At 42.3% G+C, this 25,533-nt stretch overlaps 1 protein-coding gene across 1 annotated transcript in view; it reads right to left on the bottom strand.

Moving 5' to 3' along the window:
- The window catches only part of SCLT1 (sodium channel and clathrin linker 1), a 207,205-nt gene that overhangs the window by 115,203 nt on the left and 66,469 nt on the right, over positions 1–25,533 (bottom strand). Inside the window, exons 11-13 of the mRNA XM_073641640.1 lie at positions 18,733–18,803; positions 18,292–18,382; positions 12,894–12,985 (exon numbers count right to left, since the gene is read on the bottom strand). Of these exons, the coding sequence (XP_073497741.1) occupies positions 12,894–12,985; positions 18,292–18,382; positions 18,733–18,803 (254 nt within the window). The remainder of the gene's footprint in view (positions 1–12,893; positions 12,986–18,291; positions 18,383–18,732; positions 18,804–25,533) is intronic.

Below are 25,533 nucleotides of genomic sequence, written 5' to 3' on the forward strand. Positions count from 1 at the left end.
AAGGTCAGGCGAGAAGATGTAGGTGTTTGTTGTGGCACAATTTCGGCTTGCCCACGGCCTCTGCATGCACCATTACCATCACGTCCAATTCCCCGTCCCTTGCCCATTTTAAATGGAGGACAGTATCTTCCACGCTCACTACAAATGACTGAGTTTGGAGCGAATTTATATGTGATCCGTGTGACGGAGAAAACAGAGTTTTAAATACCTGGCCTGTAGGTAACTATTTTGACCAGCAAACTGCTGTGAATTGCTTCACTGACACACTGAAAGAAATTTTTAATGGAGGCCAGAAATGGCAGTATTTTCTGACATCGTATAAGTGAGCCGTGTGACGGAGAAAACACAGTTTTGAATACCTGGCCTGTAGGTAACTATTTTGAACAGCAATCTGGTGTCAATTGCTTCACTGACACACTGAAATTTTTTTTTTAATGGAGGCCAGAAATGGCAGTATTTTCGGAAAACGTATATGTAATCCGTGTGACCAAGAAAACACAGTTTTGAATACCTGGCCTGTAGGTAACTGTTTTGAACAGCAAACCAGTGTCAAAAACTTTGCTGACACACTGAAATTTTTTTTTAATGGGGGCCAGAAATGGCAGTATTTTCTGAAAACGTATATGTAATCCGTGTGACGAGGAAAACACAGTTTTAAATATCTGGCCTGTAGGTAACTGTTTTGAACAGCAAACCAGTGTCAAAAACTTTGCTGACACACTGGAAAAAAATTTTAATGGAGGCCAGAAATGGCAGTATTTTCTGAAAACGTGTATGTGATCCGTGTGACGGAGAAAACACAGTTTTAAATAGCTGGATTTTTAGCGTTGTAATATGGAAAGGACCTGGCTGCAGTCTGTTACATACTCTGCCAGCCTGCCTATATACACTGCCTGCCTGATATCTCTGCAGATGGATTAGTTAGTCCTCAAAAGGCCTGTTTGTTAAGATGGATATGTGTAATGTACATTTTTTCTCCCTACACTACCTAATACACAAGCAAATCTCTCCCTAGCTCAGCAGCAGCACCTCTCCCTACACTGTCTGATCCGGAGTGACTGTGACAAGCATGGCGCCGCTAGGTCTGATATACACCTGATGGCGCTGTGCGGCCAGCCAATCACTGTAATGCCCACAAACAACATGGCTATGGCATTATAGTGCATGGCAGGCAATCCCTGCATGTTCATTGGCTCTCTAAAGAGCGCCAAACATGCAGGGAGGGGACCCGAGTTCCCGCCCGAGCAACCCAGAAATACTCGCCGAGCACCATGATGCTCGGGCGAGTACCGAGTAGTGGCGAGCACGTTCGCTCATCACTATTTCTAGGGTTTAATCCTGCTGACAGATTTGCTTTAACCGGTTCAGGACCGCCCACTGTACATAAACGTCGGCGCTGCCCGGGCTCTGTGCAGCGCCGACGTTTAAAAACGGTGGGTGGTCCCGCAGTGCTCAGGACCCCCAGGGTCCTGCTAGCGCTGCGGTACCGGTTCAGAGCGATAGCTCTGACATGTGGCATCATGGGGACCTGAATGGATCAGGTCCCCATGATGTTAACCTGTTCCTATCTTCTAGATGCCGCGATCCATAGCGATCGCGGCATTTAAAAGATAGTAACAGCTGGTGGTCGGCGATCGGGACCCCCCACATACCTCAGGAGCGGCGGGGATCCCGCTGCTGTGACCTCTGACATCACTGAGACCTGATTGGCTCAGGTCTCGATGATGTCAGCGTCACACCAGCCAATCAGAGAGATCACCAGGGAAGTTTGTTTTAGCAACAAACTTTCCCGGGCGATCTGCCTGATAAATACACTGTTTCTCCTCCGATCTCAGTGAGAGAGCAGAGGAGAAACAGTGTGACAAGAGCTGTGTCAGCCTTGCCACTGTGAAAGTAAAAAAAATAAAATAAAAAAGAAAGTAAGAGTTAGGGTTAGTGAGTCTGTCAGATCAGTCAGTCCTGTCAGATCAGTCCTGTCAGATCTATCAGTCAGTCAGTCCTGTCAGATCTATCAGTCAGTCAGTCCTGTCAGATCTATCAGTCAGTCAGTCCTGTCAGATCTATCAGTCAGTCAGTCCTGTCAGATCTATCAGTCAGTCAGTCAGTCCTGTCAGATCAGTCAGTCAGTCCTGTCAGATCTATCAGTCAGTCAGTCCTGTCAGATCAGTCAGTCAGTCCTGTCAGATCAGTCAGTCCTGTCAGATCAGTCAGTCCTGTCAGATCTGTCAGTCCTGTCAGATCTGTCAGTCAGTCAGTCCTGTCAGATCTGTCAGTCAGTCAGTCCTGTCAGATCTGTCAGTCAGTCAGTCCTGTCAGTCAGTCCTGTCAGATCAGTCCAGTCAGTCAGTCCTGTCAGATCAGTCCAGTCAGTCAGTCCTGTCAGATCTGTCAGTCAGTCAGTCCTGTCAGACCTGTCAGTCAGTCAGTCCTGTCAGATCAGTCAGTCAGTCCTGTCAGATCAGTCAGTCAGTCCTGTCAGATCAGTCAGTCAGTCCTGTCAGGTCAGTCAGGTCCGTTCAGTCCGGTCCGTTCAGTCCAGTCAAAAAAATCTAAAAATAAAATGGCCCGTCAGACTTATACCGCAGAGGAGGTGTATGCCCTGCTGTGTTCTGACACTGATGACAGCGCAATCTCAGATGGCGATGTGGATTTTGAGGGCTTTAGTAGCGGTGACACTGAGAGCTCAGAAATGAGCAGTGATTCTGGTCCATCCTCAAGCCCAAGGACCAGTACAACAATAGGGGCAAATAGCGCTACTGGAGAAACGTCTCCAAATCAGGGAACACTGCCCAGTACAAGCGCTGTCCCTGCTACTAGTGAATTGGCGCACGCCAGTGTACAAGGGGCTTTGCCACATGATCTAGCATTTCCCAGATGGGAGGCTTCGGATTCGGCTGCTCCATTCAGCCCTGATTTCAACGCCACTCCTGGTATAAATGTGGAGGTGGAAGATTTTGGACCAATTCATTTTTTTAATTTGTTTTTTACAGACAGCTTGCTAGAGCATATTGTCGTGCAAACAAATTTATATGCATCCCAATTCATAAGCCAGAATCCCCGATCTTACTATGCTAGGGCAAATTTATGGACACCAACTAATGTCCCGGAAATAAAAAAATTTTTAGGACTTACATTTGCCATGGGGCTTGTTAAAAAACCGAGCATTCGATCCTACTGGTCCAACCACCCTGTTCAAGCCACCCCTATGTTTTCAGTCATTCTGCCTAGGACCCGTTATGAAATGCTCATGCGGTTTTGGCATTTTAACGACAATAGTCAATGCCTGCCCAGAAATGCCCCAGAACATGACAGGTTATATAAAATTAGACCCATCATTGAAAATTTGTCAGAAAAATTCTTAAGCCTCTACACCCCAACACAAAATATTTCTATAGATGAGTCCCTTGTAAAATTCAAAGGAAGACTGCACCTCAAGCAATTTATCCCATCTAAAAGGGCAAGGTTTGGAATAAAGATCTATAAAATGTGCGAAAGTTCAACCGGATACACATCCGCTTTCCGCATATATGAGGGGAAAGACAGCCAACTAAACCCACCAGGATGCCCTACTTATCTGGGGACATCTGGAAAAATTGTTTGGGAGCTGATAAGTCCATTTTTTCAAAAAGGCTACAATCTATATGTGGACAATTATTACACCAGCATACCCCTATTTAAAAGTCTGGTTGAACACAACATCGGGGCTTGTGGGACCATCCGTAAAAACCGTCAGGGGTTTCCACAACCATTGGTCAACCAAAAGTTCCAAAAGGGGCAGTCAGGGGCTGTACGCAACGGAGAGCTGCTTGCCCTGAAATATAGGGATAAGAGGGATATTTTTGTCCTCAGCTCGATCCACACAGATGCCACAAGGGCCACTGTAGAACTAGGATCCACCACTCCGAAGCAAAAACCTGTGTCAGTCATTGACTACAACAAACACATGGGGGGTGTGGACCTTGCAGACCAGGTTCTACAGCCATACCAGGTATCAAGAAAGTCCTATACCTGGTATAAAAAGTTGGTTATCTATTTGTTTCAGGTGGCCACATACAATTCTTTTGTGTTGTACAAAAAAGCAGGAAATTCAGATCCTTTTCTTGATTATCAAGAAAAGGTCATTGAAAATCTTGTCTTTCAAAGTGTTAGCCCCGCTCATCCATTAGAATCTGAGGATGTGAAAAGACTCACTGAGCGACATTTTATTGCACTTATTCCAGCAACGGAAACAAGAAGGAACCCCCAGAAAAGATGTCGTGTATGTACTAAGAGAGGAATGAGGCGTGATACCCGCTACTATTGCCCACAATGCCCATCATTGCCAGCCTTATGCGTCACTGACTGCTTTAAAATCTACCACACAGAACCACGTTTTTAAACTGTAAAAATGTATCCCAATTTGTCATTCAAACATTTGGTTCATTTAGTGAATGACACATTCGAGTAGAGCTCACTTAATTTCCAGGGGGGGTTCTCCAGAATCTAAACCTTCCATTGCGTGCTTGTTTCTGGAAATCATCCATCGAGTTAAAATGGTCACTAAACCCATAGATGAATTCCCAGAGGGGTGTCATTTCCAAAATGGGGTCACTTCAGGGGGGATTCTTTAGCTCTGGTACTCTGAAAAGTGCCAGAACAGCATAATCCCCCCTGAAGTGACCCCATTATGGAAATGACACCTCTGTGGGAATTCATCTATGGGTTTAGTGACCATTTACCTACTTATTTTCCCACCACTAGATTAATTTATACAGAGGAGTAGATTGTAAAATTCGGTCACTTGTTGTGGGTTTCCTCTGTTTAGGCACCTCAGGGGCTCTCCAAATGCAACATGGCGTCCGCTATCGATTCCAGTCAAATTTCCATTCCAAAAGTCAAATGGCGCTCCTTACCTTCCGAGCCATGCCGTGCGCCCAAACAGTGGCTTTGCACCACATATGGGGTATCAGCGTGCTCAGGAGAAATTGCACAACACATTTTGGGGTCCATTTTTTCTGGCTGCCCTTGTGAAAATTAAAAATTTGAGGCTAAAGTAGCAGTTTTGTGAAAAAAAGTTAAATGTTCATTGTTTTCTTCCACATTCCAAAAATTCCTGTGAAGCACCTGAAGGGTTAATAAACTTCTTGAATGTGGTTTTGAGCACCTTGAGGGGTGCAGTTTTTAGAATGGTATCACTTTTGGGTATTTTCTGTCATAAAGGCTCCTCAAAGTCACTTCAAATATGATGTGGTCCCTAAAAAAATGTTTTTGTAAATTTTGTTGTAAAAATGAGAAATCGCTGGTCAACTTTTAACCCTTATAGCTTCCTAACAGAAAAAAATTTTGGTTCCAAAATTGTGCTGATGTGAAGTAGACATGTGGGAAATGTTATTCATTAACTATTTTGTGTGACATATCTCTCTGATTAAAGGGCATGAAAATTCAAAGTTTGAAAATTGCAAAATTTTCAAAATTTTCGCCAAATTTCCGATTTTTTCACAAATAAACGCAAGTGATATCGAAGAAATTTTACCACTATCATGAAGTACAATATGTCACAAAAAAACAATCTCAGAATCAGGGGGATCCGTTGAAGCGTTCCAGAGTAATTACCTCATAAAGTGACAGTGGTCAGAATTGAAAAAATTGGCCCGGTCACGAAGGCAAAAACAGGCTCTGGCGCGAAGTGGTTAAAGTTCATATAAGCCCACAGCACAGATATGTCTGTCTTAAAAAGGACGCCGGCTATGCCCAGTGATCTCATACTCAGTGATCTCCCAGCACAGTGCTGGGCATGACCTCAGGGCAAAGATAAAGATCTCAGCCCATTCCACACTGTAAAAGCCAGCGACATCACAGAGCTAAGCGATTCAAGATTTGTTCATCCAATGCTTCCTATTACGTTATTTTTTATTACCGTATTTTTCAGACTATTTTGGAAAATTTGGGAGGAAAGTGGGGGGTGCGTCTTATAGTCCGACATATATATATATATATATATATACTGTGGCTGTGGGTGGTGGAGGGTGTGGGGGGAGTGGCAGCGGAGCGGGGCACAGGAAGCAGGAGCCGCCTGCTGCAGTCTACACTGTGCCCGCTACTAAAGAAAATGAATATTCACTGCTCCCCACGCCTTAATAGCCCGCACACTGTACCTGCAGTGCAGCTCCTGGTAAGTATGGCACCCCTCATCCTTCTTACTGGTATGTATGGCACCCCTCATCCCTCTTGGTGGTATGTATGGTCCCCCCTCATCCCTCTTCCTGAATGAGGGGGGCCATACATACCAGGATGAGGGACGAAGGGTGCCATACATACCAGGATGAGGGATGAAGGGTGCCATATATACCAGGAAGAGGAATGAGGGGTACCATACATACCAGGAACAGGGACGAAGGATACTATACATACCAGGAAGAGGGATGAGGAGGGCCATACATGCCAAGATGAGGGATGAAGGGTGCCATACATACCAGGATGAGATGAAGGGTGCCATGCATACCAGAATGGGGATGAGGGGTGCCATGCATAGCAGGATGGGGATGAGGGGTGCCATGCATACCAGGATGGGGATAAGGGGTGCCATGCATATCAGGATGGGGATGAGGGCCACGTATAACAGGAAGGAGGGGGCCATATATGCCAGGATGGGGGATATTAACAGAATTGGGGAACATTACCCCTATAACAGTTGTCAGCAGCAGACAGCCTCCCCCTTAACAGGGCATAATGACCACATTTTTGCTTAATTTTTTTTTCTATTTTCCTCCTCTAAAACCTAGGTACGTCTTATAGTCCGAAAAATAAGGTACTTTATAACAGAATACATTTTTCTTTACATTATTCTTCTGAGCAATGTCCTCATCTACTGTATAATTATCTACTATCTGTGAAAAAAGGTAAATGGTGGAGTTCACAATACAGTCATCTTCACAAATGGTACAAATATACACAACCCAAAATTTTGTAATTTGTTTATTTTTATTACCAGCAAGTAGCCTTTATCTGCAAAATGAGGAAACACATACAGTGGCTTGCGAAAGTATTCAACTTCCTTGCATTTTTGGTGTTTTGCTAACCTCACAACTTGGAATTTCACAGTTTTTTTTTGAGGGTTTGCATTGGTTCATGTAAACAACATGCCTACAACTGTGAACATTTGGTTTTCTTTTTATTGTGAATCAAACAACAAATAAGACAAAATAACTGAAAACTTCAGTGTGCATAACTATTCACCCACTTAAAATCAGTACTTTGTAGAGCCTCCTTTTGTGACAATTACAGCTGCAAGTCATTTTGGATAAGTCTCTATGAGTTTTCCACATTTTGCCACTGGGATTTTTGCCAATTCCTCAAACCAAAACTGCTCAAGCTCCTTCAACTTAGATGGTTTCCTCCGTTGAACAGCAATCTTCAAGTCTGACCACAGATTCTCAATTGGATTAAGGTCTGGGCTTTGACTAGACCACTCCAAAACATTTACATGTTTCCTCTTAAACCATTTGAGTGTTGCTTTAGCAGTATGAAGGGGTTCCCAGTGGCAGGGGTATGTTGCGGCGCAATCTCGTCGGTGCAGGGAGCTTTCCTGGAGCTCCACGGCCGTCAAAACAGAATGGCAGCGCAGATCCAAGGAAGCTCCCTCCGCTTCTTCTGTGACATGCTGTGACAGCGCCTACGCAATGATGTCATCACGCCGCTGACTACCAGATGTGGAGTAGCAGGGGATGGTATGAGAGGTAAGTATGAAAACCTTTTTTTTTAAACAAAATTAATTAAATGGGTGTGGCAAGGAGCAAATGATTAGGTATGTATTGATGGTGGGAGATGGTCAGCAAATGATGATGTATTGAGGGCGGGGTACAGTCAGCAAATGATGAATTGAGGGTGGGGGATGGGTACAGCAAATGATGAATTGAAGGTGGGGGGTGGGGAGAGCAAATGATGTATTGAGGGTGAGGAACAGTCAGCAAATGATGTATTGAGGGTGGAAGAGAGCAAATGATGAATTGAAAGTGGGAAATGGGGGACAACAAATGATGAATTGAAGGTGGGGGTGGGGAGAGCAAATTATGATGTATTGTGGGTGGGGGGGTGAGCAAATGATGACTTGAGGGTGGGGGGCGGGGACAGCAAATGATGATGAATTGTGGGTGGATGACGGGGACAGTCAGCAAATGATGATGTATTGAGTGTGGGGGACAGTCAGTAAATGATGATGAATTGAGGATGGGGGGTGAGCAAATGATGAATTGAGGGTGGGGGACTGTTAGCAAATGATGATAAATTGAGGATGGGAGGATGGGGGACAATCAGCAAATGATGATGAATTGAGGGTGGGGGACAGGGGACAGTAAAATGATGAATTACAGGTGGGGGGTGGGCAAAGCAAATGATGATGAATTGAGAGTGCAGGAGAATATATAATGAAGAATTGAGGGTGGATGAGAGCAGATAATGATGAATTGAGGGTGGAAGAGAGAAAATGTTGATGAATTGAGGGTAGGTAAATGATGAATTGAGGGTGGGAAGAGTAAAGGATTATGTATTCAAGGTTGGGGAGGGAAAATGATGCTGTATTGAAGGTTGGGGAGGGAAAATGATAATGTATTAGGGTGGGGGAAAAGCAAATGGTTATGACTTGAGGGTGGGGAAGAGCAAATGACGATGAGTAGAAGGTGAGGGGGGTCCTGATACTGTGCAGGGGGCACTATGACGCTTTTTTCTTCATCTGACGTAGTGTAGAAGTTGGGGAAAAAGTGGGGAATGTGCTCTAAAAGCGGTGCTCTAGATAACTGTGTGTTACTTTCTGCAGAAAAGAGTCCTGGCTGGAAGAAGTGATGGCGATCTGTGCTGGATGAAGAATAAAAGCGAAGATGAAGGAGTTCAAATAGAGACGTCACTGGTGAGGCAGTGTTGTACCTGTACATTGGCACTGTACACTGTGTACTATGTATAGAGCTCCTGTGATCCCAGTATTACCTGTACACTGAACTATAAACAGGGCTCCTGTGTATAATGTCACTGGTGATCCCTGCATTACCTGTACACTGACACAATATATGGAGTACCTGTGTATAATGTCACCGGTGATCATTGTATTACCGGTACACTATATACAGAGCTCCTGTGTATAATGTCACTGGTGATCACTGTATTACCTGTACACTGACACTATATACAGAGCTCCTGAGTATAATGTCACAAGTGATCACCGTATTACCTGTACACTGACACTATATACAGAGCTCCTGTGTATAATGTCACTGGTGATTCTTGTACTACCTGTACACTGACACTATACACTGTATACTATGTACAGAGCTCCTGTGTACAATGGCACTTATGATATTATTAGTATTGTGTTTTTTTATTAATGATCAGTATTGTAGTATTCAGTATCTGTTCCTTGTATGTGGTATTATTCGGTCACTATGTGGTGGTAATATGTGGTCTTGTCATGGTATGACTGTATTTGTTCCTTGTATGTGGTATTATTCGGTCACTATGTGGTGGCAATATGTGGTCCGGCCATGGTATGCGGTATTTGTCCCTTGCATGTGGTATTATTTGTAATTTTAAAAAATGTATGTGACACATTCCCTTAAAGAAAAATAAATAAAAATATACCTAAAAAGAGTTTTTGATATTTTAAGAAATGTTTAATAGGTTAGAGTAAACTAGGGCCCTTCCAAAAGAGTCTACCCTGACGTGGTGGTACACTTAAAAAAAAAATCTTTCAGCCAAAACAAAAGCTGCTGCCTATGTATGTGATATGGTGCACAATGGGAACTGGTAATGTGTGATTGGTGAGGACATGGTGTAGAAGTGGAGTTTTTCAAAGAGTGGGAGGTGGGACTGTGAAAAGTTCAAAGGGTGGAGGAAGAGCTGTGATGGAGCCTGGGCGGAGTCTAACGGGGGTCTGAAAATTATGCAAGTAGGGACCCTGAAAAGCCCTGGTTCATGCCAACCATTGTCCTCTCGACTCGGACCATTTTCCCTTTCCGTGCAGCTGAAAAACAACCCCTCATAATGTGTTGTCACCACCATGTTTCACTTTGGAGATGGTATTCTTGATGGTATGAGCTATGTTGTTTTGGCGCCAGACATAGAGTTTACCTTGGTGGCTAAAAAGTTAAATTTTGACTTCATCTGACCACAGCACCTTCCTCCATAAATTTTGGGAGTCTACCACACGTCTTTTGGCAAACTCAAAACGAGCCGTACAATTTTTGTGTGTAAGTAAAGGCTTTTTTCTGCCCACTCTTCCATAAAGGCCTCCTCTATGGAGTGTACGGCTTATTGTGGTTGTATGGACAGATACTCCAGTCTCTGCTTGGGAACTCTGCAGCTCCTTCAGGGTTACCTTTGGTCTCTGTGCTGCCTCTCAGATTTATACCCTCCTTGCCCGGGCTGAGAGTTTTGGTGGACGGCCCTCTCTTGGCAGGTTTGTTGTGGTACCGTATACTTTCACTTTGATGAAGATGGATTTTAGGGTGCTCTGGGGATCATCAGAGATTGGGATAGATATACTTTCACTTTGATGAAGATGGATTTTAGGGTGCTCTGGGGATCATCAGAGATTGGGATAGATATATATATATATATATATATATTTTTTATAACCGAACCCTTACTTGTACTTCTGAACAACTTTGTCCCTGACTTGATTAGAGATCTCCTCAGTGTTGTTTGGTTAGTGGTGCCGCTTGCTTAATGGTGTTGCAGCCTTTGTGGCCTTACAGAAAAGGTGTCTCTATACTGACTGACCATGTGACACTTAGATTGCACACAGTTGGACTTCCTTTCACTAAGCATGTGACTTATGAAGGTAATTGCTTGATCCAACAAATTTTAGGGGCTTCATAGCAAAAGGGGTGAATAAATATGCACATGCCAGTTTTTAGTTATTTGATCCCATAAATTTAATTTATGCCTATATTTTTCTCACTTCGCTAATTTAGACTATTTAGTGCTGATGCATCACACACAAACCAGATTACAAAAATATTTAAACACAGGTTGTAATGTAACAAAACAGGTAAAAAGCCAAGGGGGCTGAATACTTTTGCAAGCCACTGTAGCAATATAATATATTGTTGAAGTACATTGCCTGCACTTACTAAGCATTTTCTATTCTTTATCCCATGCTTGTAATAATTACTTTGTAAAACACATGGTGCGAATTTAAAAGGGTTTTCCAGCACCAATATTGGCAATATTTCAACACTCCCTAATGTGCCAAATGTTTTTTTGCCCTATACCCTTTTCTTAGTTGTCTCCCCATTTTCCTCATCCCATGCCTGTCTAGAGCTGATGTGTTGTCCCTCCATAGCTTTTGGATCTCTGGACCATAGTGGCCATAACGTGTATTTCTGTGCATTCAAGTGGCCTTATTGCAGTAATTCCACCCCTTCCTCCCACTAGCGTGGGAATGTGCATGCGCCAGGAGCGTCCACGACAGTGGTGAGATCCTATACACAGCTCAGACAGAAAGACAAGGCTTCATAGACAATGGATATACTTCAGAACGTGGTGGTCAAGAGACCTAGGATAGGCACGCACCAGTAAACAAGGTAATTACAAGTCCACTTCTTTGTCCAAATAAAAATCTCACAGTGATTTTAACAAAGTCCTGGACAAATGTTTAAAAGTTCAAGTTTTATTAATCACACTTTCGAAAAAAGCTAAGCCTGTCGTTTTAATTCTTATTTTAGAAATCAATAGTGCACATAAAAATAAGCAACTTTGTAATATATCTTATCAGAGAAATCTACTTTTTTCTCCTCCAGGACTGCTCATCTATTTCCAAAATTCTCAATTTACGGGTATAATCCGTATTCAGCAAAGACAAATTTTTACATTCCCGAGATAGAAGATGGCAGCTACTACTGATTAGACTATACAGTTAGGAAGGGTTCGGAAGACGGGAGGAACTAGAGGCAGAGCTCCTCCCTCCTACTCACCCCTCCTGCGTGTATAAAATCTAGTAAGTGCTGTCTCCTATCTCTGTAATGGTAAAATCTGTCTTCACTGAATACAGATTTTATCCGTAAATTGAGAATTTTGAAAATGGAAGATCAGTCCTTGCGTAGAAAGAGGCATATTTCTTTTATAGGATATATTACAAAGCTGCTAATTTTCATGTATATTATTGAATTGTGAAAAAAACAATAAATTGACAGTTACGCTTTAAAGGGAACCTGTAACCAGAAAGAACGCTGTTAACCTGCAGATATGTGGTTAATCTGCAGGTTAACAACATTATTATGCTGCCCGGCGCCTGCACACAGCCGAATGCAGCGGGGAGAAAATGAACTTTATTCTCCACACCAGCATTACCACTGTGTTCACTGGTGACAGGTTCCCTTTAAAGCATGACTAAAGTTCTAAGATTTTTTTGGATTGTGGCTCCCTGTAGATAAGTGGGGACGTGGTTCCTCCACTAAGACCCCCACCAATTTTTCAAACCACCTTGCAAAACTGTTAGTTCAGCGATGTGAACACAGTGGTATACAGAACCATGGACTTTCTACTGAGCCCACAAACTGATCCAGACCATGAATGATCGACAGGATATTTCCATATCAAAAAGTTTAGTTCCACTTTAAAATAACAAAGGTTATTCTGTATATTGACTTTGTATACACATGTTCATCATCACATAGCCTCAATGTACTGTAAGGCAAAAGCTAACACATTAATAATCAGTGGTAATGTACCCTTATCAATGCATTATCTTTTTGATCTGCTGTACAGTATTCTAGGCGGCATCTTCTTATAATGAAAAGATGGCATGCTTACAATAGATCACCATGAAACCAATTACTGACACAAGGCGAACTCATTAATTAGATGGCATCATTGCCTACATGCATGGAAGGAAAATGATTCACATTCAGCATAGCAGTCATTACCTGGTTTCTAATTGTGTTACTGCAGTCTGAAGCTGTTGCACCCGTTTGTCTGACGCGTCTTCCTTGCTCCGGGCTGCCAACACCTCTTCTTCCTACAGAGCACGGAACAATTTCAGCATAAGCCATTTTCAGCACTAACAAAAGCACCTGGATCTCTTTCTGCTCATTATGAGCTGGAGAGATTGCGTAGAAACATCATTACATATACATTTTCATCGCTCGCAATGTTTAGTTATTGATTTCTTAGCTGTGTCTCAATTATGGCTTCAGCCATTAACGCAGAGATAGGCATAGCTCTTCCATTTTTGCTACCCCTTTGGGGGCTATTGCTTGAAGTGAAACATTCAAGATCGTCTCAGTAATGAGATAGGGTAGATGCTGGATTAGGATATCACAGATCTGCTATTACGGAGGTTATTCTCTCTATGAAGTGCAATTCAGCTCAGCAAAAAAAGCTTCACAGTGGAATTAGAGGATGCGGTATAGCCATTTTATACTGATAACATACAAAATAATACTAATATACACAGCTAACATATGATATATCACTTATCTGCGGTTCACATAGGACTGCTGATGGGCTTTGCACTGTATTAACCTATTATATTACTTATGGTGCTCTCCTATACTAAAACATTGATGGCTTAAAGGGGTTGTCTGGCTGTTAGTGGGATGTCGCAACAGAGTGGGGTCAGACGATCACAGCATCTGATGACACATACACCTGGGGTAGTTAGAATGGCTTCGCCGTCCTATTGGCTATTCTGGCTTTCTTTGCTCTGGTGCTGCAAGGGTTAAACTGCTTATTTGGACTACTGGAGTCTCTTTCTTGGGTTGTATCAGCTGTTCTGAGTACATTAGGACAGGTATAAGAACCCTCCTCCTTGCTTCTGACCTTGCCAGTGATAGTTTTACCGCTTCCTGGTTTGGAGTTGTCAGAGTGTACAGTTTGCAGCAGGCGATTGGAGTTGTATTAAGGAGATTTCTGCGTGGATTTGGTTTGTGTGATTCCTCCTAATCCTCATCTCATTTGTCTTTTTCCCACCTATTCTTTCCATGTTTCCCACTTGGTTGTTTTGTGAGTGTTTTTGTATGATTGTAGTTTTCTTTTATCCCTGTCTGTTTACACCTGTCTTGTTTGTGTTATCCTATACCCTTGTCTCATACCTCCCTGGGTGGGGAAGGGAACAGATAAGTGTTATTATAGGAGCATAGCAAGGTACAAGACCCCAGAATCTCCACCATCAGGAGTAATCCGGAGGACAGGGATAGCCTAGGGTTCCCCTAGCTAGAGGGACAGGGTAGGTGCCCACTGTCCTTGGCAATAACGTGACACTGACCATAGGCTACAAGTCTGCAGTCACTCTCTGTGACTGTAGACTGGTGAATCCTCACATTACGCGCACTGCACACTGTGAGGAGTCGCTGGGAGCGGGTGGTAAAGTGACTGCAAATATGTGATCTAATCGGAACGCGACTGCGTGTATGCAAATCCCATACTTGCAGTCCGGCACCCGCTACTCATGGCACTGGTACCGGAGAATCCTCACAGTGTGAGCAGTGTAGTCACATAAAGTGACGGCAGACTTGTAGCCTAAGGCTGGACAACCCCTATAAAGGGTACTCAATTTCTCTTATATAGATATATTATGCTCCCTGATTGGTGAGGGGTTGAAGTCCAGAGACCCCCACTGATAACTCAAAAAAAAAAGAAGCTTTTAAAGTCCAGTGCTCAGGAGTCTGAAAACCTCAGGTCCTGTATGCAGCGCCCACCCAGAGCAGTGTACAGGCTCAATGGAAAAAAAGTGCACGGGCTGTTATTTTAAGAAATTTGTGGGGTCCCAGAGCACGCATAACAAATTGATAAGCATACTTTAAAGCGTAACCGTCATTTTAACTTAATAAATTGTTAGTACACATGAAAAAAAAACAACTTTGTAATATATCATATCAAAGAAATCTGCTTCTTTCTCTGCCAGAATTGATCAGACATTATCAAAATTCTCAACTCTGAGGTAAAATCTGTATTCTATAATAGAAGCAGCCATCTTCTATGTAGACTGCCTACAGCTCCTCCCTCCTCAATCTACATAGAATCTTATCAGTAGCAGCTGCCATGTTTGATTGGAGTGAGTAACACCTTTAGTGTCCCTGCTAATCAGCATAATGACTCTGGATGGCCATAAAGTTTACATGTTCTTCTAATACTGCAAATGCCATATTCTAGTGAATAGGAAGCGTGGCTGCCAATATAGGCAAGATGCCACTGCATGAGGGTAAACTGGTAAAGAGGAGGCAGCGTCTGCAGAAGTCCAATGTGACATCCATTGTGTCCAGAGGTTAGACTCACACAGCTCAAAACAGGAAGGCCCATGATGACGCCCTTTAAACTGAGAGACTTGTTAAAGGAGTTGTCCGATCCAAAGTGATAAGTCTGCAGCCACCCTGTGTGACTGCAGACTTATGAATCCCCCCAGCACAGAAATTGTGCACTGCGAGGATTTGCCTGTTTCTGAGCTGGGACTGGAGGGTATGTACGAGTTATACATATTACCAGTCAGTGGGTGTGGCATCGCTCCATACACTTGTATTGAGTCGAAGCCGCTTCCTGTCTACTGATGCGGTCGACCAGAGCGTGTGGCCGACTAGAGGGTGCAGTCTCACTCCAAACAAGTGAGCGAGACCGCACCCACCGCTGGGGGTATGTAAAACTCATACATACCCTCGGGTCCCGACTCAGAAACCGGCGAATCTCTACAGAGCATAGTCATTCGTTGGGGGGGATTCATAAAGTCTGCAGTCACACAAAGTGGACCGGACAACTCCTTTCCGACATGTACCGTATGCGTACGGCACAGGACGGGTCTCTCCCTTTAGTGCGGGCTCCGGCGACAAGCCCGCACCTTTCCGGGGACATGACGGCTGTCATGTGCCCCAAACAGCCGCGGGTGGAATCGTGATACACCTGCGACTGTTAACATGTTAAATGGTGCTGTCAATCTGACAGCAGCATTTAACATGGCAGTGGTGGAAGGACGTTATAAGTCCACCCATCGGCGCCCGTGTCACATGACCGCAGGTCGTCGATGAGTCGGCATGACAACCCGAGGTCTGCAGGAGACCCCTGTGGTTGTCATTGCCGGGAGGCTATGAGCGCTGCCCAGTGGCTGGCACTCATAGCAAGTGAGCAATTCTGCTACACACAGACGATCAGATGATCCCAGCTTCTAGTCTCCCATGAAGACTACTGAAGCCAGTAAAAGGTAAAAAAAAAAAAATAAAGTTTATAAAAATATAAAAAAAATAAAAAGTTTAAGTCACCCCCCCTTTTGCCCCATTCAAAATAAAACAATAAAAAATATCAAATATACACAAATTTGGTTTCGCTGAGTTCAGAATCGCCCGATCTATCAATATATAAAAAGAATTAATCCGATTGGTAAACGGCGTAAAGAGAAAAAAATCAAAGTGCCAGAATTATGTTTTTTTGGTCGCGGCAACATTGCAATAAAATACAATAACAGGCGATCAAAACATTGTATGTACTCCAAAATAGTATCAATAAAAACTTCAGCTCAGCACGCAAAAAATAAGCTCTCACCCATCCCCAGATGCCGAAAAATGGAGATGCTATGGGTCTTGGAAAATGGTGACTTTTTAAAAAAAAATTTATAACAAAAACTTTGGATTTTTTTTCACCACGTAAATAAAAAAGAAACTATACATGTTTGGTATCCAAGAACTCATAATGACCTGGGGAACCATAATGGCAGGTCAGTTTTAGAATTTTGTGAACATGGTAAAAAAAATAAAAAACAACTATGGAATTGCACTTTTTTTTTTTACAATTTCACCACACTTAGAATTTTTTCCCCGTTTTCCAGTACACAATATGGTAAAATCAATGGTGTCGTTCAAAAGTACAACTTGTCCCGCAAAAAATAAGCCCTCACATGGCCATATTGAAGGAAAAATAAAAAAAGTTATTGCTCTGGGAGGAAGGGGAGCAAAAAACAAAAGCACAAAAATGGAAAATGGCACAGGAGTTAAGATGCACAAATCAATTCAAAGTATGGTCCCCTCTGCTGTACTGCCCTTCCCCCCACACTATCTGAGAGCTCAGTATCACATTTATGTCTGATGTGCTCAACTTGTAATCACTCCGAAGTGAGATCAGAGCAGGGGGTCATAATGTCTCACACAGGAGTAGTGCATAATGGGCAGAATAATCCTGTGTGACAGGTAATGACCATCTGCTCTCATTGAATAGTGAGCACAAGTTGAGCACAGCAGACATAAGTGTGATTACTTACACATCACTGGACAGGCAATATGGGAGGAGAGGCAGTACAGAAGAGCTGACAGTGTTAGGGATAGGAAGAGAATTGATAGAAGTGTTTGTTATGTGACACAGCTAAACTCAGCTGCACTTTCCCTTCCCACACAGACTTATGCAGGAGGTTGGACCAGGAGATCAGGGCTGTCTGAACATACATCTCACACACTGAGCAATGGTGGGGGTGTGTTCTTCTTTCCTTGTGGTGTTGCTGCCTGCTTATGATTGGTCAGCATCATACAGGGAGAAAAAAAAAAAACTATCTGATAACACCCACTCAGACTTAACGAAAATTAACTCATTAGGGACTAAATATTTTGTTTGCTAATATCTCCGCAACAGAGAGGCGCAATTAAAACAAAAGGTCCTTTTATGCCACTCTGCAGCCATTACATCGTGTGTCCAGTTTAAAATGGAAAAAATTTGGTGAAAGGTCCTCTTTAAATTACATCTAATGCCTTCAGCTTTACTAGACCCATCCTTCAATATTGTACTCTGCAAAACTATAACAACATTCATATATCACATAAAACATATCCAGGATGGGAACATGGAAAAAAGCTCCCACTTTAAATAAAAAAAAGGAGGTAAGGTAATACGGTGCAGTACTCCCATCTAATAACTGAACTTGAAAAGAGACCAAGGTTGGAGTAGACACAAACCACCAGTCAAATGGTATAAAATAATTATTTATTTAGATATATTAAAATTAGACACTGCATAAAGGTCTAATAAGGAGAAAGTGGTGGAAGAACATCAATATCCAATACTATACAGAGATAAAGCATAAACCACATTAAATTTGATTTTTATAATGATGCAAGGAAAAATCCATAAGGATGAAACAAATCACTGCAGCTACTGCCATATCCTAAAATCTAACAGAGAGTGGTATAGGAATTAATGAGAAATGCGTTGCTTACCTATGATATGGGGGAATTGATGGACCCACCACGCGACCTCCAGGATTCATTTTGACCTGACTTCAGTAGCAGATTCACCTCCTTCTTATTTATGACAACTTTAAAAAAAAAATAACTCAACTTTCAAAAAATAACTTACCTTTCTCGTCATCTGGTCTTCCAGCGTTTTTACGACTGTAGCCATTTCTTCGGCTTTCATATTTGCTACTTTTACATCCAATTTTGCTTGCCTGTTAATATAAATTGGACCAAATAAAGAGGCTATTACGACACCCACATACTGTGAAAAAGCATTTTCACAGTTGGTACTTACAAGCTCAAAGTAAAATAATCGGAGAAATCTACAGTACATGTGGAAAATGCACTTCTGTTGACAACAAAATAGTCACAAACGCAGGGAAAGTTTGGGATCGCATTAGTAAATTATTACATTGTTAAATCTATCGAAGACAGTTTACAGGAGTACTTCGATTTGCCATTTTCTACTGCTATCCATGTTTCAGGCTGCAGAATACTGCAATATCTACAGACAATTTTACAAAATACCACTTTACAAATACAATTCTACGCGCATTCTCACCTTAGATGTTTCTGAAGCTGGTCGATCTCCATTTGTTGCTCGCCTACTGTGTGAACAAACTGTTGATTGGCCTAAAAAAACAACAAACATTGTAAATGAACAATACAAATATTTGGGTAAATAAGGTTACAAGTGCAATGTATCAACATAGAGAATACATTAGTTGTGTATAATCAGCATCCACTACAGGGTGGGAAAGAGGCCGTCTGGTGGTTCCCCCTCATTTCTAGACATTTTGTCTGCAAAAGCATTGGATATAAGAGTGGGTAGAGGTACATACAGGTGCTTCTCGTAAAATTAGAATATCATCAAAAAGTTAATTTATTTCAGTTCTTCAATACAAAAAGTGAAACTCATATATTATATAGAGTCATTACAAACAGAGTGATCTATTTCAAGGGTTTATTTCTGTTAATGTTGATGATTATGGCTTACAGCCAATGAAAAAGCAAAAGTCATTATCTCAGTAAATTAGAATACTTTATAACACCCGCTTGAAAAAAGGTTTTAAAATCCGAAATGTTGGCCTACTGAAATGTATGTTCAGTAAATGCCCTCAATACTTGGTCGGGGCTCCTTTTGCATCAATTACTGCATCAATGTGGCGTGGCATGGAGGTGATCAGCCTGTGGCACTGCTGAGGTGTTATGGAAGCCCAGGTTGCTTTGATAGCAGCCTTCAGCTCGTCTGCATTGTTGGGTCTGGTGTCTCTCATCTTCCTCTTGACAATACACCATAGATTCTCTATGGGGATTAGGTCAGGCGAGTTTGCTGGCCAATCAAGCACAGTGATATTGTTGTTTTTATACCAGGTATTGGTACTTTTGGCAGTGTGGACAGGTGCCAAGTCCTGCTGGAGAATGACATTTCCATCTCCAAAAAGCTTGTTGGCAGAGGGAAGCATGAGGAGCTCTACAATTTTCTGGTAGACGGCTGCACTGACTTTGGTCTTGATAAAGCACAGTGGACCTACACCAGCAGATGACATGGCTCCCCAAACCATCACTGATTGTGGAAACGTCACACTAGACCTCAAGCAACTTGGATTGTGGCCTCTCCACTCTTCCTCCAGACTCTGGGACCTTGATTTCCAAAAGAAATGCAAAATTTACGTTCATCTGAAAACAACACCTTGGAGCACTGAGCAACAGTCCAAGTCTTTTTCTCCTTGGCCCAGGTAAGACACTTCTTGACACAAGGAATGCGACATTTGTAGTGCATGTACTGGATACGTCTGTGTGTAGTGGCTCTTGAAGCAATGACTCCAGCAGCAGTCCACTCCTAGTGAATCTCCCCCAAATTTTTGAATGGCCTTTTCTTAACAATCCTTTCAAGACTGCGGTTATCCCGGTTGCTTGTGCACCTTTTTCTACCACACTTTTTCCTTCCACTCAACTTTCCATTAATATGCTGGAGTACAGCACTCTGTGAACAGCCAGCTTCTTTAGAAATTACCTTTTGTGGCTTACCCTCCTTGTGGAGTGTGTCAATGACTGCCTTCTGGACATATGTCAAGTCAGCAGTCTTACCCGTGATTGTGGAGCCTACTGAAACAGACTGAGGGACCTTTTTAAGCGCTTAGGAAGCCTTTGCAGGTGTTTTTTGTTAATTATTCTAATTTACTGAGAATGAATTTTGTGTTTTCATTGGCTGTAATCCATAATCATCAACATTAACAGAAATAAACACTTGAAATAGATCACTCTGTTTGTAATGACTCTATATAATATATGAGTTTCACTTTTTGTATTGAAGAACTGAAATAAATTAAATTTTTGATGATATTCTAATTTTGTGAGAAGCACCAGTACATAACCAGGCATTACTTATCCTCTGATCAGTTCTAAAGAATGCAATGGTGTCTATGGTGCTCTGTTTACAACTCACGTGCAGACCTACAGTTGAAACCAGAAGTTTACATACACTATATAAAAAGACACATATGCATGTTTTTCTCAATATCTGACATGAAATCAGAATAAACCTTTCCCATTTAAGGTCAATTAGGATTACCATCATTTTCAATATTTGCCAAATGCCAGAATGAGAGAGAGATAATGTTTTAAGGCATTTTTATTACTTACTGCAAAGTCAAAAGTTTACATACATTTCATTAGTATTTGGTACCATTGCCCTTAAACTGAATGACTTGGGTCAAACGTTTGGGATATCCTTCCACAAGCTTCTCACAATAGTTGGTCGGAATTTGGGCCCATTCCTGCTGACAAAAATGGGGTAACTGATACAGGTTTGTAGGTTGCCTTGCTCGCACCTGCCTTTTCAGCTTTGCCCATACATTTTCAATAGGATTGAGATCAGGGCTTTGTGATGGCCACTTCAAAACATTGACTTTATTATCCTTAAGCCACTTTGTTACCATTTTGGCAGTATGCTTCGGGTCATTGTCCATTTGGAAGATCCATTTCCGCCCAAGCGTTAACTTCCTGGCTGATGTCTTGTGGTGTTGCTTCAGTATTGCCACATGATCTTCTTTTCTCATGATGCCATCTATTTTGTGAAGTGCACCAATCCCTCCTGCAGCAAAACAACCCCACAACATGATGCTGCCACCCCCGTGTTTCACAGTTGGGATGGTGTTCTTAGGCTTCCAAGCTTCTCCCTTTTTCCTTCAAAAGGTAACCATGGTCATTATGCCCAAAAAGTTCAATTTTAATTTCATCAGACCACAGGACATGTCTCCAAAAATTAAAGCCTTTGTTCCTGTGTGCATTTGCAAACATTAATCTGGCTTTTTTACGTTTCTTTTGGAGTAATGGCTTCTTCCTGGCAGAGTGCCCTTTCAGTTCATGTTGATAGAGTACTTGTTTCACTATGGTTATTGACACAATCTTACCAACTTACGCCATCTTCTTCGCAAGGCCTTTTGCTTTTGTCTTTGGGTTGATATGCACATGTCGGACCAAAGCATGTTCATCTCTGGGACACAGAATCTGTCTCCTTCCTGATTGGTATGATGGCTGGACATTCCCATCTTGTTTGTACTTGCGTATAATTGTTTGTACAGATGAATGAGGCACCTCCAGATATCCTGAAATTGTAACCAAGGATGAGCCAGACTTGTGCAAGTCCACAATTCTCTTCCTGATATCTTGACTGATTTCTTTAGACTTTCCCATGATGCTACATAAAGAAGTAGTGTGTTTCAGTTGTGCATTAAAATACATCTCCAGGTGTGTCTCTAATTAACTCAGATGTTGCCAAAAAACTATCAGAAGCTTCCAAACACATGACATCTTCATATGGGCAGTCCAGAATAGTAATCTTAGTGTATGTAAACTTTTGACTTTGCAATAAGTAATAAAACATGTCTTAAAACATTCTCTCTCTCATTGTTCTGGCATTTGGCAAATATTAAAAATGATGGTAATCCTAATTGACCTAAAACAGGAAAGGTTTATTCTGATTTCATGTCAGATATTGAGAAAAAGACGCATATGTGTCTTTTTATATAGTGTATGTAAACTTCTGGTTTCAACTATATGTAACTGCATGGTAGCAGACAACAAACAGGGCCCGATTCATCAAGACTGGCGTTGTTCACACCAGTCTTGATGAAGGAGCGTGCTGGAGTCAGACACTCTTGATTCATGAATCTGGAGTGTCTGATGAGTGGTGTGCACCAAATCAGAAAGCTTATTCCAGTCAGATACTGGAGTGAGATCTGTGCCATTGGGAACGTCACAGCTTGTCATAAATTAGACAAGATGTGAGGTCCTGCTTCCTGCCCAGCTCTGTCCAATTTGTTGGAGCATGGAGGAACTGGCGCAAAAATATCAAAAGTTGCACCAAAATTTTGCAACTTTTCAACGCTCTAACGTCACAATTCCGGAGTGAAAGTTTTGATGAATTTGGCCCACCATGAGCGGCCTCATCCTACCGTCATACTCAGTCAATCTATTCCAATTCCTCCAACTACAGTATATTTTGTAGATAAGCAAGAAGTTGTGAACAGACAAGGTGGAGAATGACGGCATGATAAGACTACACTACATTAGATGAATTAGGTTACGTGTAAAAAAAAAAAAAAAAAAAACCCTCACAAAAAAAACAACACCACTTGTTTTATTATATATTTTTTCTGCCGTGGTTTTACTTTCATATTTTAAATAAAACTTATTTGTTTTGGAAACTTCTTGTTACTTGGTTTTGATAAAACTTTACCAATAAAGTCATGTGTGGACTACATGCTACAGAAATGCAGCCTTAAAGATTTTTCCATGCTTAGTATACTGATCACCTATCCTTAGGACAGGTCATCAATATCAGATTGGTGAGGGTCTGACACCCCCACCAATCACTTGTTTTCATCTTCAATGGAAGTTGAATGTAAACAGTGAATGAAGCCAAATAGCCCAGCTCCATTCACAGTGTTGTGGCTGTTTTCAGGTACTGCAGCTTAGCTTCTATTGAAGTGCTGCAGTACCTGAAAATGGCCACTACAATGTGAACGGCGCTGTGCTCTTTCTATCCATTCACTATTTACATCCAGACACTGCAGATCCCACCTAAACCTGAAAAAAACCCTTTAAGGTATGTGCCCAATATGTGTTTTTCATGCAGATTCTGCATAAAATCCCCAGAAGAAGCCATTAAAAAACGCGAATAAACATGTGCACAACAATGTCAAAACGACTTGCTGTGCACATGTTCAGTCTTTGGCAGGGGTCACATGAGTGTATAACACAGCCGAGTGCTATGCGATAAAACATTGCATAGCACTTGACCCAGTGTTATACTATGGGGTAGGTCACATCTGTGATTATTTTCTCATGCCGATTGGGCATGAGAGAATAACCACAGCATTCTGGGATTAGCACCGAGACTCGGCTCACTCGCACCCATACAAGTCTGTGGGGGCGTGCGAAACATCGGACTGCACTCTGATGTCATCCCAGTGCAGTGCGATATACGCAGAGTCAGGCCATGGAGGGGATGGAGAAACTACTTTCTCCATCTCCTCCGCAGCTGTGCTGCGATTTTTTCAAGCGAGAGGATCAGAGCACAGTAGCATGACACTCTGCTCCTGCTCCAGCAGAGCAGAAGCCGAGGATCATTAGCATATCGCTTCCAATGCTCGCGCATCAGATGCTGTACGCTGGTGTGATTCCAGCCTTTCTGAGCTTCTTTTAATTGCTTCAGGCTTTGAAAGCCGTGAAGGAGTTAAAAGAAGTGACCTGTCCTTTCTTCAGTGGGCTTCCGCTTGGAAGCCGCTCACTAGTTTATATACACACTAGACATCTTACTACACGACTAGTGAGATGCAAAAAAAAGATGCTTTACAAAAAAACACTGCCAGCATTTTTCTGAAGCGTATTCTGCTTCAAAAATTCAGTTACAAAACATGTTCACATACCCTTAAGGCCTCATTCAGACTTCAGTGCTTCACATACTTGTTCTAGCTGTGCTTTTCATGGATAGAACACCTATCCATTATAGCCTGCGGCAGAGCTGGGCAAAGTGTGGCCGGCAGGCCACATCTGGTGATCTGGCTGTTCCAGTCCAACCATGCCCTCGCCTGCCGCCCGCTTCCCGATGTCACTGCTATCCACATCCTCAGGATGCTGCCGTCTCCTCCCACCAATCAGCGTGTGCGACTGAGATAGCAGATGTGATTACGTCACTACACTGCGTCAGCTGTGCGGAGATTCAGTGCAGTGGAGACCGGAACAGAGTGACGGGGGAATGGGAGTCAGGTATGATTTTTTTTTCTTCATATGTGTGTATGGGATGTTTGCATGTATATAGGAGGCTATGTGTTGGCTCATACTGTATTTAGGAGGCTATATGAGGGCTCATATTGTATATAGAGAGGGTTTGTGGTGGCTCACACTATATATAGGGGACTATATGGGGGCTCACACTGTGTATAGGGGGCTATGGTGAGGACTCATATTGTAAATAGAGAAGCTATGTGGGGGCTCATATTGTACACACGTGGTCAAAATTGTTGTTACCCCTCGTTTAATGAAAGAAAAACCCACAGTGGTCACAGAAATAACTTGAATCTGACAAAAGTAATAAGAAATTAAAAATCTATGAAAATGAACAAATGAAAGTCAGACATTGCTTTTCAACCTTGCTTCCACAGAATTTAAAAAAAAATTAAACTCATGAAATAGGCCTGGACAGAAATGATGGTACTCTTAACTTAATATTTTGTTGAACAACCTTTTGAGGCAATCACTGCAATCAAACGATTCCTGTAACTGTCAATGAGACTTCTGCACCTCTCGACAGGTATTTTGGCGCATTCCTCATGAGCAAACTGCTCCAGTTGTCTCGTGTTTGAAGGTAGCCTTTTCCAGACAGCATGTTTCAGCTCTTTCCAAAGATGCTCAATAGGATTTAGGTCAGGGCTCATAGAAGGCCACTTCAGAATAGTCCAATGATTTCCTCTTGGCCATTTTTTGGTGTTTTTAGCTGTGTGTTTTGGTTAATTATCCTGTTGCAAGACCCATGACCTGCGACCGAGACCAAGCTTTCTGACACTGGGCAGCACATTTCTCTCTAGAAGCCATTGATAGTCTTGAGATTTCATTATACCCTGCACAGATTCAAGACACCCTGTGCCAGATGCAGCAAAGCAGCCCCGGGACAAACAGAGCCTCCTTCATGTTTCACAGTAGGGACAGTGTTCTTTTCTTGATATGCTTCATTTTTCCATCTGTGAACATAGAGCTGATGTGCCTTGCCAAAAACTTCCAATTTTGTCTCATCTGTCTATAGGACATTCTTCCAGAAGCTTTCTGGCTTGTCAACATGTAGTTTGGCAAATTCCAG

This window comes from Phyllobates terribilis, unplaced genomic scaffold, assembly GCF_046119375.1.
Source record: "Phyllobates terribilis strain yellow unplaced genomic scaffold, ASM4611937v1 Scaffold_1__5_contigs__length_1240528914, whole genome shotgun sequence".
Classification (NCBI taxonomy): Eukaryota; Metazoa; Chordata; class Amphibia; order Anura; family Dendrobatidae; genus Phyllobates; species Phyllobates terribilis.